Source organism: Stenella coeruleoalba (genome assembly GCF_951394435.1).
Source record: "Stenella coeruleoalba genome assembly, chromosome: 3".
Taxonomy (NCBI): Eukaryota; Metazoa; Chordata; class Mammalia; order Artiodactyla; family Delphinidae; genus Stenella; species Stenella coeruleoalba.
Genome location: NC_137148.1, coordinates 123,265,023 through 123,286,573, shown reverse-complemented (window position 1 = coordinate 123,286,573; position 21,551 = coordinate 123,265,023). Strand labels below are relative to the sequence as shown.

Sequence of the window (21,551 nt, the reverse complement as noted above, 5' to 3'; positions counted from 1 at the left end):
ATATATATATATATATTTTTGCAATACGCGGGCCTCTCACTGTTGTGGCCTCTCCCGTTGCGGAGCACAGGCTCCGGACGCGCAGGCTCAGCGGCCATGGCTCACGGGCCCAGCCGCTCCGCGGCATGTGGGATCTTCCCAGACCGGGGCACGAACCCGTGTCCCCTGCAGCGGCAGGCAGACTCTCAACCACTGCACCACCAGGGAAGCCCGGGAACATAATTTTTAAAAAGAGAAAGCAGACTTCCGCCTGTGATACCTCTTAGGAAGATTCCCATCCAAAAATCAAAGGCAAGAATAACTTCTGGATGAAAATATAAGCGTTGACAGTCAGATATTCATTTTTTAAAATAAAACTAGAAACATTTCTAAGAGTATGGCCTACCTAATTTGGCTTACATCTATTTAAGAATCATAAATACATAAACTTTTAAATTTCTATCTCTCTCTTTTAGGGAGAAGCTTGGTTTTCTAAAGTCAGAACGACCTTGCTCTAAATCTAGGCTTTTTCAATTATTAGCCATGTGATCTTGAGCAAATTACTTAGCTTCTTATTTTCCTCATTGTAAAATGGTGATAATTACAGTTTGCCTCACAGGGTTGTTTAGAAAAACTTAATCAGTCAATGAATGCAAAACATTTAACACATTGTCTGGTCCCTAGAATGCTTTCAATAAATATTAGTAACTGTTAATTATAAGGGTGAGGGTGGAGAGGTGCAGAGAAACTTGACAGGATTCCAATCTCCTAGCTCTATGTCGTGAAAAGACTGGAAATGCCAACCTTTAGGAGAATCAAATTATACGGATATTGTATTTAAAATCACTGGGGAGAGAAAACAAAGTTGGGCTTCCTTTACTCCTCTCACCATGGAAACCAGGCTTAGAAAACCCAGATGCACATTTTCTGATTTGGCTCCAACCAAGTAGCCCTTAATATGGAAACCCAGGAAACCTAGGGAATAAACTCATCGGACCAGCAGTCTCAGAGATCCCTTTTTATCATTTGAGTACCATGGGTTTCAGGCAAGAAAATAGGCTGAATTATACGTGTCCATTATTTTAGAAGGACAAAGGAGGCTTCTTCCCCCCACTGATAATTGGAAGCCAGGAACTTGCAGTTGTTCAAATACCATATAAAATCAGGCTCATTTTTCCCCACAGATGATTTCTTTCTCTTGGAAAGTGAGATGGCCCTGCACAGTTCTCTTTTCCTCTCTCTCTTTAATTCTCTCTTCAGTTCCATGAGGAAGAGAATGAAATATTGAAAGAAAGTGGCATTGCTCTTGCCTTTAATTTCAAGTTCCAATATTTCACCTGTGACTTATTCATGGGATTGTTGTGATAAACCTAAAACCAAGATTATAACTGGAAGGTACTTTGTGAACTTACAGCCCTATGCATGTTATGCAGGATTATGTAAATCATGGTTATAATCATACTTATGTCACTTATTACCATCCTACTTATGGCTGTACCTTCTCTGTTTGATTCTTTTTTTTTTTTTAACTCCTTTTCTAGAAGGTAAGCTCCATGGGCTGGAGACCTTGTATGTTTTGCTCCCTGCAGCACCGCCAGCACCTGAAACAGTGCTGAGTACACAGAGGCAATTAGTAGATATTTATTGAATTAATTATTAATATTCTTCATCAGGAAGTAGGTAGAAACTGTCCTTAATAACTCATAAAATAGTGTTTTTACATGTAATCCATGACTGTCCTGAATCGAGGTCAGTCTGGGTGCTTGCTAAAAGGAGATGCCTGAGGCTCACCGCAGACCTGTGAAATTAGAAGCTCTCTAGGTAAAGTCAGAGGGGGACTCGTCATTTCTAGCTGCAAGGCCCTACAGATGATTGAACCCGTAGTACATGGTGTCTACAGGAATGAATAAAAAAGCCTTCCTCTTAGTCGCTATGGCGGCTCAGGGGGCCCATACCCATGTAAGGCTTGGTGCCGGCCATGGTGGTGATGCACATCTCCACAGGTAGCATCGTAGCGATGTTGAAGTCTGTGATGTGCACGTGCCCTGCGAGGGAGAAGGACCACAGAGAACGTTACGTTCCATTCAACCCAGCGGCAGACCACGCTTTTTTTTTTTTTTATCAATAGTACCTGGAAGCTTAGTTTGTAAATTCTTGTACGCCATTTGCAATTGGGTACACACAGTAAAAAGTCAATTATCCTATCCTCAAGACCAATATAGTCTAAACCAGCAACCCTCCAGGTGCCAAAACACGGAAAGGTTAACGTCTGGTTGTAAGTTTGTAGTTCAATGTCAGAAAGTTTTAACCTTGGTCTTCAAGAGCCCACGCTCTGGTAAATTCTACTTAGGCAATTTTTGCCTGTTGTCAGCATTTTAAGTTGGTACAGCCTGTGAGAATCAAGAGCGGGGTAGATAAGAACTATTTGAAGTATCAAATTTCCAAGCATCTTTACAGCATCTTTTTTTTAAAGAAACAAATGTTGTTAATACAAAGCAGACATGACTGTGGATGCGTATATTTATTTCTTTGCCAAGAAAGAGTTCTTTCTCTCCTTGTTTTTCTGAATATCATTAGTAGTTTTTTGTCTGATAGTTCAGATTGTCCCCCAGTGGTCCCCAACAAAATAATGTACAAAGGGAAAGTAGGGAAAAGTCAAGTTTTATTTTTAAAGAGGCTCTAGAAAGAGCCCTAGACTGGGAGCCAGGAGACTTAGGTCCTGGCCTGAATTCTGCTCCCAATACATCGTACACTTGCAGTTCCTTTCCTGTGTTGAACCTGTTTCCCTTAAAAAAAAAAAAAATTCACGGGCGGACTAGACGATCTCTAGGGTCTCTCTGCAGTGTTCACACTCATGGCAGTATAGTGTGGGTCTAACACTTAAGTTCAGAAGGGAGCACACCCTACAAAGTGTATTACGGTCCTTACATTCACAGCCACATTCACAGCCACATTCACATTCACAGTAGGATAAGCCTGTTCTGTCAGCTGTTGGCAGGAAAGTCATATGTTTTGAGAGGATCGTGAAGTGTTGGCATTTCCATTTGCATGCTTCTGTGGTTGTGATGAGATACGGTGGTAACTGGAGGGGATTCGTCTGCCATATCCCACAGACCACGCTCCCCCTGCCAACTGCACTCTCTGCTCCCTGATAGCATCCAGTCTGCCGCTAACGATTAATCTCACTGTCTTTATCACCAGGGTTTTGTGTGGTGCAAAAAGTGTTTTGTTTATATCTGATGACATTTTAATAAAGTAGCGCTCATCAAGCTGAAAGTGAAGGTATTCTTGCATAAGTGGTACCAACAGATGATTTCCAGAAATCACCCTATCATAATATAGGTTGTTTCAGTATTTTCTTTCTCTGTTTCTCCCCATGGGTCACGCTCAAAGCACTGGATCAATGTTTCACAAGGTTTGATACAAAACAGGTGAGCCTGGAGACTTAATGATTAAGAGTCTGTTCTCTGGAGTCTGACTGCCTGGCTTCAAGTCCCGGCTCTAATACTAACCAGCTATGCTACCTCAAAAAGGTGACTTATCCTCTCTGTAAAGTTGAGATGATAGCAGTCATCTTCTCACGAGGTTGTTGGGAAGATCAAATGAAATAATGCTGTGGAAGGCTTTGCTCAGCATTTGGCAGGAAGTTGCTATTTGTCATGATCAGACGCTCCAGAGTGACTTTGTGAAACTCACACTCCTGGACTTCATTCTTCCGGGACACCGATACAGTGGGACTGGTGGGAGAGCCAGGCATCCACGTTAGAAACAGAACAAGAAACTCCACAGGTGATTCAGATGGGCAGCCAGGCATGGGATCCTCTACGTTAGCCCGAGCAGCTGTTCTAACCGACTCAGTCCTAAGATTGGCTATGCTCATGTAGAAGGTAGAGGATGTTTCAGAGTCAGCTGGCTCTCCAAGTGCAGTCCCCAGACCAGCAGCATCAGTATCACCTGGGAAAGTGTTAGAAATGCACATTCCTGGGCCCTATCTCTGCGTACTGAAGCAGAAACTCGGAGGATGGGGGCCCAGTGTTTAGAAAAGCTCCCTAGGTGATGCTGATACCCAGTAAAGTTTGAGACCACACTTTTAAAAGAAGACTAGGCTTAGTAGAAGATGTTGACTGCAGTAAGTACTCACTCATTACATTTCTTTCGAATGTGGTTGAAAGAATGTTGTCATAAGTAGTATTTTTTACATTCATGTGATTAATTGCAAGTTTCAAAAGGTTTTTGTACATTTAAGCCTAATCAAGTAGTTCCTATTTTACAGAAGAGCTGTTTGTGGCTAAGTTCTCAGTACTTAGAAGTAGCAGAGCTAGAATGAGGATCTACAATTTGGTCCAGGACTTCTTTGGTGGGTTATAAATCGCCCAGAAACTTTTTGCGCTTTAGCGTAAGACCAAATGGCTGAACAAACTAAAAGAACTATCTGCTGGTTGGCTCAGGGTTCCCCCACCAGGGTGCATAGTAAACAATGGGCAGGAATCATTTGAGGGTCAGGATCTACTGGAAACTGTTGCCTGCTGCCCTCCAGCTGAACAAGGATAGCAGAGCCCCTGGCCACCAGCCCCGACGTCTCCATTCCTGGCCCAGGATGCTGCCATGCTTCCCTGTGCTCACCGTGGGGATCCTTCTGCCATGGTCCCTTCTGTGCTGTGGAAGTGAATCTGAGTTCTGGCTCACAGAGGAAGGTTCAGTCACCTGCTGATGGAGGGACCCAGGAATTGCTTGGGTGTGAGGGACCACTCTGGCCTCTTCCATAAGCCCCGGCTCTGAGGGAGCCTTAGAACAGAGTTTTTCAACCTGGAACTATTGATATCTTGGACCTGATCATTCTTTGCTGTGAAGGGCTGTCCGGTGCATGGTGGAATGCTTAGTTGCATCCCTGGCCTCTGTCCACTGGATGCCAAAAGTACTTCCCTCTCCTAGATAGAATCCTGACCATCAAAATTGTCTCCAGACATTGCCAAGTGTCCCCTGCAGGGAGAGACAGTAGAGCGAAAGCATCCCCAGTTAGAACCACTGCCTTACTGTGAAGTTTTTCAGATACAAGGCTCAGAACTTCCTCACTGTGAACACCCTATAGGGAGTGATCTGCCAGTTCTTTTCACCTCTGTACCTTGAGGCACAGAATCACATTAAAAATTGGAGTTCACAGTATTGAGTCACTGAATTTAGTCGTCATTGTGGTCATTACTTATACTCTTTTGCACTGTACCTGTGTTCAGCCTGGGGATGTTTCTCAACACAGCCCTCAAGGACACCATAACCAATTGGTTGGCGTGGCTCCTAACTTTCAAAAATTTCCTCAACTCAAAAATAGTTAGATCATGTGTGCCACATTTTTCTAGGATTCTTATTAAAAATTCATATCGTTAGGCACTAGCAGAGACTTATACACCTGATTATCTGGGGACAGGGTACAGAGTTCTACTATATATGTGTGTGTGTGTGCATGTGTGTGTGTGTATATATATAATATACGTATATGTATACGTATATATAGGTTTTAAGATGCTACCCACTTGATTTTTAGGTACATTTTGGGACTCTGCAAGGGAGAAGCTGTTAAGGTAGCAGAATTATTTCTTCCTCACACCCCCAAACCGAGTTTTTGCCTTTCTCTGTTCCCTGTGACTAGGGATGATATTAAGAAACCTAAATTATAGATGATGTGGTAATTGTCATTCTCTCAGATACACCAGGGAGACATTATTGCTCCTTGTATGCAGCATTTATTTCCTGAATAGCTTAGGAAAAACACAAGAATTTTAGACACTGTTGAACTGATAGAATTGGCTGGGGTACTTAAGTTGGTAGGACATGAAACCTATATATCAGGACAGTTGGTTATGAGCCCTGCAAGATCTAATGCCGTCTTGGGCTCTGAACTAGTGAGTGAGACATTTAAGGAGAACAGGTATGCTCTAAATTGCAGACTTTTTTAAGTCAAATTCTGATGTATAAGGAATGTTCATTCACACCAGTGGAAGGATTCTCCATTTACAAAAGAATTTAGCTCCTTTAAATATCGACCTTTTCTGATGAACATGAACCAATATGAATCAGTAAGAGTAAAACAAAATTTCTGCCTCTTACTGATGGCGCTGAATTAGAATATAAGCTATGTGGCGTAATACGCAGCTCAGTTGGAGGAACGGGCATAGGAGGTGTATTAGAGGTAAACAGTTATCCTTTACAGTTGCTAAGTCCCCATGCAAGAGGCGTACATGATCTTGTCCATAAAGGGTGAAAAGTCCATAAAGGGTGAAAAGGGTGAAAAGAAGGAAAGGAGACAGAGGAGACAAATGAAGTTTTCGAACGTGAGACCTTGGAAAATCACACCAGAAAGCACTCCCAAAGGCAGGCATTGATTTGTGGTCCAGTTGGCTGTCACAAGAGCAGCTGTGCATAATGAGCTGGGGAGCGAGGGCCACCGGGAATTTCTTCATTTCAAAGTAGTTAATTATGGTCCCTGAGCAATGCCTAAAAGCTTAATTTTTCAGAATTTGAATAAATGGAAAGTAAATAACCTCAAAAAATTATTTTCTCCAGAAAGGGAGCCCCAGGACAATGCTTAGAGAATGGCTCGCAACCTTTTTGTTTGCTTCTATCCCATTCACACATCCAGTCCTTCCCAAAGCAGTGTTTCTCTTATTGACTGCAGTGATCCTCCAGTTGAGTTTAGGATGGGAAAAAATACAGAAAAGCCCCCTCTTAAGTCATTGTCCAAACCCCAAAACTTGAGAGTGAAAAAGATCTTTGTAAATAGTACACTACATAACAGTTGTAGACTAGGACCGTCCCTCAGGCAGACCGGGATGCCTACTTGTAGTCCCTAAGTAACAGAGCCCCAGTCCAACCAAGAATAAAATGCCCTGAAAAGTGGGCTTAACCTCCTGCGTGCATGAAGGACAGGCAGAATGGGCCACTGAAAGTGTAGTTACCTGAGAATTAAGTGTCAGAGAAAATTGTTTGAACACAAGACCTAAGAAGTAGCCACACACAATCTTTGGTATATCCCACCTGGAATCAAAATAATTCTTTAGTAAAGACAGGTGAGGACCCAGCTTTCACTTACGCTATATGATATAGATAAAGTCATATAAAACAAAATGAAGTCACCTAAGCTTCCTTCTGTAGGGGAGAAAGCCCCTACTACCTCATGGAGTCATACTAGCATTTAACCGTTATTGAGTGATTTCCTTGTGCACGTGGCAATCAAGCACTTTATAAACAGGGTGTCAGTTAGTGTTTACAGTTACCCTGAGAAGTAAGGACGCCTTTCATCCCTGAAGAATCTAAGGTGCAGAGAAGTTTTAGGCAACCTGTCGAGCGTTTCAGAGCTGGTGAGTGAGAGAACTGGGTTTTGAGCTCAGAACCCCATGCTCGTATCTACGATATCACACAATCTTTCCCAAGGGTAGTCTTTAAGGGTGGATGAACTCGAAGATTAATTTATTCCTGGATCTTTCTCCTAATCTACAATGATCAAGTTGACAAGAAAATGAGGAAGAGAAAGAAGTTGAATGAGAGAGAACAGGACGACCTCACGGGAGGAATAAGATGAAGCCATGTTTGAGATCCAAGACCGAAACGTTGTTCTCTGAATGGAAGGTATATTTTTTTGGTTGACAGGACCCATATGTCTCCATTCAGGGTCCTGACAAATGGTTGAGCAATATATGGGGCACAAAGGCAAGCAGGTGAGGGGGAAGTGGGGACAGAACCCGAAATCAGGCTCTGCATTACCAGTGGTCACCTTCCCAAGGCTGTGGTAGGCGCACACAGCACCTTTTTGTACATGGTGCAAAGATGGCCTCTAGAGGTTGGGGGAGGCCTTGTCCACAGCTGTGAAGCTCCACAGAGTTTATCTGCACCGGTGTGAGAGGGGATCCTGCTTCCTATTTAAGGCAGAGACAGCTGGTGCTTTAATGAAAGTCACCTTCATGTTGTCTCACCATTGCCCACATTTCTGAGATTCAGAAACTATTCCCAAATGTCAGAAGCAGTAAAGGGAAGGAAGAAATGAGGCATCGGAAGAAAGTGGAGAAAATCTTTCTAGACAGTCCATAAATAAATAATGACTCCAAGCTTTGAAATTAGAGGTCATACACAAAAGTGTTTCTTAGCCCTCTGAGCACATGTGGCGTCTGGCAAATCAGGCTTAAAATGCAACTAGGTAAATAAATAATAAGTGACGGATGGTCCGTGGAGTTTCAGTCCCACTTGCAAATCCCTTTTGTAAAAGTTAAAGAGATACAGAGCTTTGCAGATTTAGGACTCCCTCCCCTAGCAGCTTTCTAAAAATTTAACAAGGATCTTATTGCCTCTGTAACATTTATAACATGCAGGCTGTGTGTCCTACAGGTCTGCTCTAATAAATAAATCCAAATGTACATTGAAATAATATTAGCAAGAGATTGTACACATTTGATCGCTGTTGGTCAAAGCTTGTTCTATAGGACATCTTCAATCAGTGCTTCTTGAACTTCAGGCATTCATGTATCACCATCATGGTCATTGCCATATCCCTCTGTCACTTTCATAGCTGGGTACCAGAGATACTCTTATCTGCTTTATATCTTTCTTTAAATGGACTCATTTTTAGGAACTGAAAACCTTTGAACAGAAAACTTGATATCTCTTCTGTAAATGTGAACCCAGTTTACCCTCACAAGAAGGAAAGTCTGTCACGAATCTCTAGGTAGATACTATTGCCTGCCGAATGCTCTAAGCCTCTTCTGTCTTTATGAAAAAAAAAAAAAAGGGGAGATGATTGCTATAGAGATATTAAAGCAAACTAGCACCAAAAAACTGGGATGGTTTTCTTGAAGAAAACAGTAGGAATGGAAGAAAATTGAAAAGAGAATGACTTTCTCCTTATGTAAATGTAAGGCTATTTAAGGGTGTACAACGTCACTGCAATAAATGATAAAGTTCCCCCATATGGTCCCTCCCACCATAAAATGGAGTTTGTACATGCAACTCAACTGAACCGAGTAAGACGCTTTTTCCCTATATAGTACTACTTTGCTGGGGATAACCAACTTGTTCTACATGCATGTTATGTGGTTGATTGCAAACAAATCATTTACTTACCATGTTCATCAAGCAAAATATTGTCAGGCTTCATATCCCTAGGGGAGTAAAAAGAAAGGAGAAAGTTGCTCATAATAAAACAAAGAAACAGAACTAAAGGATAAAGGTGAACTGCTTAAGAATGCTAGCTAGGAATGAATGTACTAGCCCTTCACCACTCACAGTCTCATTCAATTCTCACAGTGAATTGAGATCGTTACCATTAATACCCCCAATTTCTAGGTCGGAACTGAGGCTTAAAGAGGTTAAGTAACTTAACCCAAGGTTACAGAGCTAATAAACAGAAAAACAGGGCTCTGGACCTGGGTCTCTCTCACTCAAAAGCTCAGACTCTTTTTTTTTTTTAATATTTATTTATTTATTTGGTTGCACGGGGTCTTAGTTGCAGTAGGTGAGCTCATTAGTTGTGGCATGCGAACTCTTAGTTGCGGCATGCATGTGGGATCTAGCTCCCCAACCAGGGATCAAACCCAGGCACCCTGAATTGGGAGCATGGAGTCCTATCCACTGTGCCACCAGGGAAGTCCCTAAAAGCTCAGACTCTTAATTTCTACAGCATATTATATCCAAGTGTGTCAGTATTGCTCCATAGATCATCCGGCATTTATTTATTTATTTAAATTTTATGTATAATTTTTATTTTTATTTTTTAAATTTTATTGGAGTGTAGTTGATTTACAATGTTTGTTTGTTTCAGGTGTACTGCAAAGTGATTTATTTCTACATATACATATATTCATTCTTTTTCAGATTCTTTTCTCATATAGGTTACCACAGAATATTGAGTAGAGTTCCCTGTGCTATATATAGTAGGTCCTTGTTGGTTATCTATCTTACATATAGTAGTGTGTGATCATACAGCATTTAAATTGTCATAAGGTAGTAGTACTAATCATCATTGTTGCCTGTGTAACTCTAGAACTTAAAGACTATAAAAAAGAGAAACAAAATGATCTATAAAGTGATTACATTTTAAACTTGCGGAGATTAGAATCTTTTTTAGGATGATGCTATAATGCCTCTAGTTGCTTAATAAGTATTACTCCTGGGATTGTTAACTAAAGGATTTGGACCAGTTTTCTATGCATTGGTGAGATCCTTAAATCCATAGAAGGGAACATAATCCGTCCTCTTCCAACGAAGGCAGTAGTTTGATGGTAAATACTTAGAGGTTTGATGGTAAGTACTTAGAGGAATGGCCTGTAGAGTTTCAGAAGTCCTCAAGAAACAAATATTATTGTAAGCAGTGTTCCTCAATGAGAGCACAGCTCTGTAGTTCGTAGCAGCCCTCACTCTTCCACACTCCGGTTTTTACTGCCCTTCCCTGATGTACCATTAAAGCCCTTAAACCCAAATTCACAGAAGCCATTAGGGAAGAAATTCTGCACCAGGTTTGGGAACACATCAGCCTAGTCAAGTGGCTTTTATGTCACTAGAATAAGGTGACTTTAGTCTGTGACAGACCGAGACTGTCAGAGTCCTCTTTTGAAAATATTAATGAATAACAAGCCTCTTAGCTACACATAGAACCAAGTATATGCCCCACCCAACAGGCAGGTGCATGGGTACTTTCATGAGCTTTGAATATCTTCTCGTTTAGTTTATTAGGTTCTTAAAATTAGCTCTGGATTCATAAGCGGTCATTTGTAGCTGTGGCAAATTTTTCTCTGGTTCAGGGTATAATTTGCTAAAAACATAGAGTGCAAGGGGGTTTCAAATTGCATGTTTCCCTGGCTAAACTCTCAGTGTTGCAGACTCCACCCTAACCCCTTTGATGGATTTCATCATTCCAAAAATTATCAAGTCTAAATTCACTCATATGGATTAAAGGCCCTTTCATAATCTGGCTCCTGTGCCAGCCACATGGAGGGCATGGAGTCCCCTAAAAGCTCCCTGCATCTCCTCACCTTCTGCCGTTCCTTTGCCTGAATCAGAGCCCTGAACCACTGCACCCAGAAAATGCAGATTCATCCCTCACCTCTTAGCTCAGATGCCACTTCCTACAGGAAGCCTTCCCTGATTTTCCAGTTCTGAGTCAATGGCCCCTCCTGTGTGCTCTGCATGGTATGCTTATCCCATCACAACATTTATCACACTTCTATTCATTTTTTCTCCAACTGGATCATGAACTCCTTGATGGCGGGGATGGTTTCTTGATTAATACATAAACCAGGATATACCAGAGCACTCCAGTGCACCATTGAACACTCTGCAGTTTAAAGCTTGAGGTAAACTAGCCATTAGGCTCTTGCCACCTCTTTCAGACCTGTACCAGTGAGCATCAGGTAGTGTCTGCCAGGAGAGGAGGAGGCCCTGAGGAGCCCTGCCAGGAAGGGAGAGACTTGGGTGTGGCAAGATGAGCACAATGATTTCGTGGCCTGAATTTATGAGGGCTTGCTAGGAGAAATGAATTGCCGTGGGTTTGGCACTTTATGGGCTTTCTATTAAATCCCTAGGTGCAATTTTTTAAATTTGTTATAGCCACACTTCGTGATATCCACTACTTTCCCCAGAAACTTCCTTGCAGCTTAAAGAATAATATGGAGATCAGAGAGGTCATAGTTTAAGGTGATATGTCCTACTTCAATCTTATATTCATTTATTTATCAAACATTTATCTACTTTGATAAGTCACTGTGTTAGGATATGAGAAATATAAAGATAGATGAGACATAGTTCCCTCAGGGATGAGGAGGGTAAGAAAGGTTCAAAAGGAACCATGCCAAAGGGGTTTAAAGTGGTAAAGAGGCATGTTTATTACTAAATTCAGAGAAAGACTATGAGGAAAATCTAAGAAAAATATAAAAGAAAAAGTGGACTTTTAACAGAAAAATAAAGTATATAAGCATAGATTCTAAGTACATATTTCTCTAAAAAGTGATGAGGTAACCTCTAAGTCACTACAGGGTGAATGGCAGTGTGATAAGATTGTTTATTCATGCAGTAGGAGAAAGGAAATGAAAATAAACCCAGGTGCTGTATTAAAATTCCTGCTAGAACAAGTTGAGATTTTCTAGTTCAGAATTTAAGCACCACTTCTTATATTTTCTGTCTTCTCCAATAATCCTAAATGGTTTTCTTCATTTAAGGCAATCTATAAGATGGTTTAACTGGGTAGTTACCAAATCTGGGTGTATCTAGGATCACCTGGGGAGCTGAAAACAACATGCACCCCAACGGTTTCCTCACTCCCATTTCCTTAATCATTCCTTTGTCATCACGACAGCCTATCCACCGGGCAGCATGACCTTCTATCATATACCTTTTATCACCAGACCCGACCCAGGGATTCTAGACTAATAATATGTAAAACTTCCTGCCTGATGTTTCCATCTGTATGTTTAGCAGCCATGATAAATATAAATATAATATGTCCTAAAGAGAACCTTTGATATCCACCAAATCCCACACAAACACCAAAAAAAACCATGAAATTAAGACTTGATCTAGTAATTCTACTTCTGGGTATATACCCCAAAGAAGTGAAAGCAGGTATTTGAACAGATATTTGTACACCCGTGACAGCACTATTCACAATAGCCACGAGGTGGAAACCACCCGAGTATCCATGGCTGGGTGTATAGATAAATGTGGTATATACGTATGGAATATTATTCAGCTTTAAAAAAGAATAAAATTCTGATACAGTCTCTAACACGGATGAACCTTGAAGACATTATGCTAAGTGAAATATGCCAGGCCCAAAAGAGCAATTATTGTATGATTCTACTTATATGAGGTCCTTAGAATAGTCAAATTCACAGAGACAGAAAATAGAATAGAGGTTCCCAAGGGTTGTGGGGAAAGACGGATTGATGATTTATTGTTTAATATTTATAGAGTTTCATTTTGGGATGACAAAAAAGTTCTGGAGATGGATGGTAGTGATGGTTGCATAACAGTATAAATGTACTTAATGTACTTTGTCACTTAAAAATGGTTAAAATGATAAATTTTATGTGATGTATATTTTACTACAGTGAAAGAATACTTATACATAGACACACATTAGAATTACCATCTCCAGCGCTACCACCATCATCATACTGAAGTCTGCAATAGTATAATACCTTGTTCTTCTTGCTTCTCCTCTTGTCCCCTGACAATCCATTATCCACATAGCAGCCAGGGTGGTGTTTTTCATTACACACACCTTCCCTGCCTAATGACTCCATTGGCTCCCAACCCACATGGAATAAAGTCCGAACCATTTACCCCGGCCTTATGTGACCGGTAGGTGCTCTAGTCCTGCGGAGCCCTGAGCTACATCTCATAGCATACTCTCTTTGCCACACACCATGCTCCAACTGCACTGTTCTTCTTGGTCTCCTTCACATGTTGTCCCCTCTGCCTGCAGTCCTGTCCCCCTAGAACTTCAGGTGGCTTGTGTCTTCTTGTCATTCAGATCTTGGCTAAAATATCACATCCTCCAAGTTCTTTCTTGACCACCCAATCTAGAGTAGTAGCCCTCTCCATCCTCATCTCTTCACCTTCATCTTATTTTCAGCACAGCACTATCATTACCTATTTTCTTCTTTATTTGTTCATTATTTGTTTTCCCCCCAAGTTCTCAGAGCAAGGACATCTTTTCTGTGCTGTAGCTCCTAGGCTCATCAAAGTGCCCAGAACAAAGTCAGTGTTTAAATAAATATTTGTCAGAAAAATGAGTAAATCTAGTCCCTTGGCTTCTCAAACTTCTGGAATAATAAGCCATGTATTTCTTTTTCTCCTAAGAAGAGAAAAACAAAAACAAAAGAATAAGAACAACGACAACAAAACACCCTCCATATGCCAGATGCACTGTATTTACTGTTGGCAACGAAAAAAACCCATCATTTGCAGAGCGGTAAAGTACCCTTTTGGGAACACACACATTCTGTAGAAATCCTTCATTGCATCTTGATTTGATGAAACAGAAAAGTCCAGGTCCTGCTGAATCAGCTGATTCTTACCGGAAGAACTACAAACAGCAGTGTGGAAATGCAACACTCCCTGTGGCAGGGTCCAAGGCGGAACTGATACAGCTGCTGTTCTCACCTGAATGACTTTAACGAGACATTAGCAGAACTTAATAAGCTAATTACATCCCTTCACTGTGCCTACCCTGGAATCAAGTTGCTCACCCTGCAATCTGATATGGGGTATTGTGAGAAGAGGGAACAGGAAAATCAGTGTATCCTAATGAAACTCAACTTCTTCAGTGTCCCACGGCTTTCTGACAGGTCCACAGTTTGGATTTAATTCTTTGTCACGTAATGCTCTCCTGGATTGGGTCCTCTCCAAGTTCTTGAGAGGGGGAAAATATTATACGTATAATATTTTATTTATATATTTATATAATGTTATTTTATAATATCGTATTTATCGTACATAAAATATATTAATTACAGTGTTACATGAAGGCTATTGGTCACATAAACAGACTCATGCTAAGAAAAGAGAGGTTTGGGGGTGTGAGAGTGTGATGGGAAATTGTAAGCAAAAACATGTAATTTCGAACAGGAAACAGAAGTGAAAAGATGCCAGGACTGGATTAGTAAGGGCCAGGTGTCATCCTCCAACTTTCTTACCACTTGGATGCCGCTTCTTTTTTTTTTTTTAATTGAGACATAAGTGACTATTATATCATTTTCAGGTGTGCAATATAATAATTCGATATTTGTGTATATTCTGAAATGATCACCACACTACGTCTAGTTAGCGTCCATCCCCACACATAGTTACGAATTTATTTTTCTTGTGATGAGAACTTTTAAGATCTACACTCTTAGCTACTTTCTGGCTACTTCTTTTTGTTGTTACTCAATCCCAGCCTTTCCCACAGTTTGTTCAAGGTAGTATTAGTTACAGAAGCCATTACAAGGAATTGAAGTAAAGAGACTGAAGGCTTTCAGGCTGTGTTGGTAAAGGACCTCCATGTCCAAGGGAAAAGATTGATTAGCAATGCCTGGTGTTGGAGCTAGTCCATAAGAGTGTTTTCAAACTGCTGTGCTTCCCATGAGTCAAGAGAGTGGTTATAGCTATTATTTATTGTCCATGCTGTGGCAGGCACATGGCAGGCACTTGAGAGACAGCATCTCTCTTATTCTTCATAACAGCTCCATAACTTAGATATTACACCCATTCTTTTTTTTTTTTTTTTTTTTTTTGGTACACGGGCCTCTCACTGTTGCGACCTCTCCCGTTGCGGAGCACAGGCTCCGGACACGCAGGCTCAGCGGCCATGGCTCACGGACCCAGCTGCTCCGCGGCATGTGGGATCTTCCTGGACCGAGGCACGAACCCGTGTCCCCTGCATCGGCAGGCGGACTCTCAACCACTGCGCCACCAGGGAAGCCCTACACCCATTCTTGCAAATGAAGAAGGGGGAGCTCAGAGATGGTTCAAGATTTTAAGTAACAGACAGAACTGGGATTACAACCCAAAACTGCAAGGTATAGGCCTCCCTGGTGGCACAGTGGTTGAGAGTCCGCCTGCCGATGCAGGGGACATGGGTTTGTGCCCCGGTCCGGGAGGATCCCACGTGCTGCGTGAGCGGCTGGGCCTGTGAGCCATGGCCGCTGAACCTGCGTGTCCGGAGCCTGTGCTTGCCGACGGGAGAAGCCACAACAGAGAGAGGCCCGTGTACCGCAAAAAAAAAAATAAAAATAAAAAAAATAAAAAAAAAACACTGCAAGGTGCAATCTTAGTTTATATCTCAAACTTTCATATCTTACTTCCTCTCAGGAGAGAGAATGTCCTAACATACCCAGGGGTCTGGGGTGTGGTTGAAATTGGTCTGCAGCAAGTTTAATTTTTTTCATAATTTCTATGGTATATTTGAAAATCATATAGACTTTGCCCCCTACTCTATAATATATCCATATCTCTTTTAATATAAAAGTAAAATTCCACCTTTCTTACTCTGGAAAATCTGTAGTTCTAGGAAGGTGAATCCCCAGCAGTACAATAGTACAGACATTCTAGCTTGAGAAGTATGGCCATGTTCCACCATCCCAGAAACTTGAGAGTTTTAACCATTTTGTAGTCTCTGGAGGCAGAATGTTTATATACCAGTATATGGACTAAACGTGTGCCTTGTATATGCTATACTGTATTGTACTGTGTGGTGTGTTTGTGTGTGTGTGTAGAATACAGTTAGTAATCACAAATGTTTCTATCCCTTCCCAGGCATTACTAGGTTTATTTGGGAAGCAGTAGAACCTAGATGTTAAGAGTGGGGCTCTGGAGTAAGATGACCCAGTTTCAAATCTCAGCTGAGAACTTGCTGGTTCTGGGACCTTGGGCAAGTTAGAACCTTGTATGATGTACATTGTGATTGCCCTCCTAACATGCATTCTTTATTCTCTTAATCATTTCAGTTCTAATTTGGGTATTTAACCTCTCTGCCACACACACACAAACACACACACATACGCATATACACACACGCTGTAGTCCCTTTGTTTGGGGGAGTCTATCCCACGCTTGACTTTCGGAGACGGTTCTGTGACTAAGGCCTAAGCTAGTGAGAGTTATGCCACTCCACAGTCCTGGTTATTGGTTCTGGGATGGGCTGTAACGCTTATTTAAGCCATTAAGCAGGAAGAAGAGTTAAGCTATGGGCTTCTGAGGAAGAAGTTTCCTTGCTGTCCTGGGGAAAGCTTTTAGCAGGTGTGTGGTTCATTGGATTTAAAGGAGTTAGCATAGAGTCCTAGGCTGATGTGCTGGATCAAGATAGCCTACAAGTCTGGCGTACATCTGGACTTGCAAGTATCATAGAATAATAAATCCCCTTTATTGTTTAGTCTCATGTGAGTTAGTTTTCTGTTGAGACTAGAAACATGTCTGGTAATATGTTTCTGAGACTCAGCCCCCTGAATCTATAAATCGAGGACAGCAATAGTATCTGCTTTATAGAGCTGTTGTGAAGATTTAGTGAGATGGTGCATGTAAAACTTCTAGTTTCGTATCTGGCACATAGTAATTGTTCAACTGACTTTCAGAAAACATTGAACAAGTAATTAGGAAGTGTCAGTGTAGGAAGGGCTAGATGGCAAGAAACTGGTGTTAAATTGAGGACGATAAATGATGAATAGTTGTTTTCCACTATCATGGAGCCATTGTGATGTACTCATGATGATAGATCTCATTTAATGCAACAAGTGAGATGAGGATAAGCCCTTTGAATACTTTATTCCCTCTTATCCTCTAACAACCTTATGAAGTAGGTATAATTATTACCCTTATTTCATAGATGGGACCACTGAGGCACACAGAGGGCTAATTCCAGGAACTACTGCATTGTCACCCACTATTATGAGAAGAGTCAGGATTCCAGTTCATGCTTACCTGACACCAGGAGTGATATTCAAAATACTTAACAAGGAACAAACACTAATCACAACAGGGCACCGACCATAAGGAATCCTGGAGGCTAGAGATAAATTACCAGTAAGATTATGAGTGGGTGACGACTAATAGAAGCCCTGTCTGACTTGACACCTTACTTAGTTCAGCTCCCATGGGCAGCAGGGGACCCACGAGGCTGATTGTGAGTCCACAGAAGGAAGAACTTTCTAATAATTCAGCATGTCTAAAAATGAAATCATCTACCTTACGTGGTAATGAGTATCTCACCTCTGAAGTGTTTAAAAGCTAGGAAGACAATTCCTTGTTGGAGAGGTTGTGGAAGAAATTCTGCCTTTGGATGCAGGTAGGACTTGATCTCTACGTTAACCTTCACTCTAACATCCCAAGTTTCTGTAATAGCCCATAGTTGTTTTCCAACTGGCAGGAAAATAGTGTGGCTTCCCTTTATTAGCCATCCCTGATTTTCTGAGCAATGTAATAAAGGCTTATCATATTTTTCCTGCTTTAATATATATGACATTATTAAATCTACTTCACAAATTAGAGAAATAGATCTCAGGGCTTATTAATTTTCCTAAAGTCATACAGCTAATAAGTGGACGAAGCCCCAAACTGAGCCCTGATCTGACTAGTCCAAAGCCCCTTACCCTGTCTACTATGTCATACTCTGCTTTCAAACGAGAATATTGTGTTTTCTTAATGGTTGTATTATAAGATAAATGTGTAATTTTGGTGATGATGTATTCTAGAGTATGAGAAGGAACAGTATGTTTTCCCCATAGTTTAGTGCAAGGAAGGTAATGGAAGCAAACGGATATAGTGTATCAATATTAATCAATAGCTATAAATTTATTGAACACTTTCTATGTAGGTGTTGTGCATACGTTAGAATTTATCTCCACCACAGCCCTGTAAATTATGTATAGGTTTCTTCATTTTACTGATATAGCAAATGAGGGTCAGAGATGCTAAGTAACTTGCCCACAGTTGCCTCTCTTGTAAGTGGAAGAGCCATCATATAATTCTAATGCCATCAGTCACTGCTTATGATGGACACCTTGCAAATAGCCTTGCTATGGGCATATGAATATCATGGTGGACAACTACATGATTTGAGCATATAAAATATCTTATTATTCTGTTTACAAAGGATATGACTATATGTATATATTTGTATATTCCTATACATATAGTGATAATTCTATAAAAGATTATCAGTATATATTTAATGCTCAACCAAATAAGGCTAGAAATAAACCACATTAGATTACCACTGGGTTTTTATTTTCTGCAATACTTTTCTATATTCCCCCACAAATTTCTAAAATAAACATGCCATCTTTATCGATTTGAACCAAAGTATTACATAAAAGTCTTATTATAAGATATTACATAATATCTTCTCATTACTTTTATCAATGAAGACACTATATTTTTTTTCTTTTAAGTACCAGCCTAATAGCTAGAACACATGATTTCTTATCTTAGCCATCTCTCTGATTTGCCTTGTGACCTTGGGCATATCACTTGCTTCTCTGGGCCACAGTTTTAGCATCTGTACCGGGGTTGACAAACTATGGCCCATGGGCCGAATGTAGCACATCATCTGTTTTTGTATGGCTATGAGCTAAGAAGGGATCCTACATTTCTAAATAGTTGAAAAATAAAAAAGAATACTATCTTATGACACATAAAAAATCATGTGAAATTCAGATTTCAGTGTCTGTAATAAGGTTTTATTGCAACACAATCATGTTCATTTGCTTACATATTATCTGGACGCCTTCACTCTACAATGGCAAAGTCAATGAGTTGTGACAGACCCTATAGCCTACAAAGTCTAAAACATTTGCTATCTAGCCTTTTACAGATAAAGTATGCCAATCCCTTACCTACAGAGGGAGCAAAGTGAACTAATAATCTCCAGGCTCTTTTTTGCCCTAGTATCTAGAATAGCTCGTGGATCCCATTCTCTATGATTTCCATCCTTATTTTCCTACCACCCACTGTGAATGTTCTATCCTTATCTCCAAACTGATTACAAATTCAAATATGTCCCCTTTCCTGACTGGCTCTGTATTTTCATTAAAGCACAAATAAGAAATAAGTTTGAACTAGAGCCTTTGTGAGAGCATGGTAAGACAACCTGATTTCGGCTCACCTCTCCTGTGGCTTCTTGAACCACGCTCGCCCTTTCTCACATGTTCCAACCACAGAGGCCTCTGTTCTGCTCCAGGACACCTAACAAACTTCCACCTTAGAGCTGCTTGTCCTGCAAGGCTTGGCTCAAATGCCACCTACTGGCGAGGCTTCTTCGAGAGCAATGACCCTCACCCCCAACTCTGTACTCTTTTTCTTAGATCCTTGTTTATTTCCCATAAAGCACTCAACAGACTCTGTAACTAACATGATTATTTATGTATTTGTTCATTGTTTATGTTTCTGTATTATAGTCATTGTCCATCTCCTCAACCAAACTGTAAGCTGGTTTTAAAGGGACAGAAACCATGTTTTTATTCTTCAAAAACTCTTCATACTAAGTGAAGTAAGTCAGACAGAGAAAGTCAAATATCATATGATATTGCTTATATGTGGAATCTAAAAAAATGTTACAAATGAACTTATTTACAAAACAACAATAGAGTCACAGATGTAGAAAACAAACTTATGATTACCAAAGTAGAGGGGGGAAGGGATAAATTAGGAGTTTAGGATTAACATATACACACTACTATATATAAAATAGATAACCAAGAAGGACCTACTGTATAGCACAGGGAACTATACTCAGTATTTTGTAATAACCTACAATGGAAAAGAATCTGAAAAAGAATAGATTTATATATATATATATATATATATACACACACACATATACACATATATACGTATATATATAAACTGAATCACTGTGATGTATACCTGAAATTAACACAACATTGTAAATCAACTATACTTCAATAAAAAATTTTAAAAATATACATGTAAATAAATGAATCAAGAAAAACCTCCATTCAAGAGCTGTGTGCCCGGCACATAAATAAGTCATCAATACTACCTGTTAAATGACTAAACCTGAAAGAATGAAGCTTCAGCTTTGTACTAAAATGTAGGCTAGGCAAAGTAAAATTTAATTTGGACTAAGTTACAGGTTGCATATTAACGAAACTCTTGACCTTCTAGAAACTATTAAAAGCTCAGCACCAGGCGAGTTAAATGTTAACCTGTAAACGAGCAGCTCTTTGCCTTGTTCACGTGGGTTTTCACAAATGGGTGCCCTCGTGTGAGAAGCACAGTTTCAAAGCTCCTTTCGGAACTGCCTGACGCACAGTACAAAGCAGGCAGAGCCTCCTGTTTTCACAATGTGTAATTCATGCTCATTCATTATTCGGTAGCTTGGGAGCAGGTGCTGAATAGAACGTACCAACCTAATACCCTCATTACTGCACTGCTGTTTTGTTTTTGAGGCTCAAGTGGCCCTTCTGCCATGGGAGTTAGGAAGAGAAAACATTCGCAAGGGCTGGTGAGCTTCTGAAGAGAAGATTTACCAAAACAACAAGCAAGGGCATTTTCTCAACCACTCCACAGAAAATGGCAGTCGGAAGCCAAAATCTATTATCCCACTGCAATAAACAGAAAATATTAACAATACACTGGGAGGGGGCTTCCCTGGTGGCACAGTGGTTGAGAGTCCGCCTGCCGATGCAGGGGACACAGGTTCGTGCCCTGGTCCGGGAAGATCCCACATGCCACGGAGCAGCTGGGCCCGTGAGCCATAGCCACTGGGCCTGTGCGTCCGGAGCCTGTGCTCCGCAACGGGAGAGGCCACAGCAGTGAGAGGCCCACGTACCGCAAAAAAAAAAAAAAAAAAAAAATACACTGGGAGGAAGAAAGGCAGCATCACTTGGAGCATGGACAATACAAGTAATCAGATCATCTATAAGTATTTTTAGACTTTTAATTTCATCATCCTGGACATGCTGCTTTGGTAAATTGGGAAAGATTTCACTTCCCTTAGAGATATGTAAGCACAAAACAAAACTCCTTGGACTAGAGAAACGTTATGAAAAAGCCAGAGATATCTGAAATATCTCACCAAATCTGAAATATGAAAG

General features: G+C 40.7%; 1 protein-coding gene across 2 annotated transcripts in view; it reads right to left on the bottom strand.

Annotated features, from left to right (window-relative positions):
- The window catches only part of STK32A (serine/threonine kinase 32A), a gene marked incomplete at its 3' end in the record, with an annotated part of 116,180 nt that overhangs the window by 22,840 nt on the left and 71,789 nt on the right, over positions 1-21,551 (bottom strand). The window contains exons 5-6 of one of the 2 annotated variants that reach the window (XM_079917158.1): positions 9,085-9,122; positions 1,935-2,024 (exon numbers count right to left, since the gene is read on the bottom strand). In XM_079917158.1, the coding sequence (XP_079773284.1) occupies positions 1,935-2,024; positions 9,085-9,122 (128 nt within the window). The remainder of the gene's footprint in view (positions 1-1,934; positions 2,025-9,084; positions 9,123-21,551) is intronic. The other variant, XM_079917159.1, reaches the window with a different exon arrangement.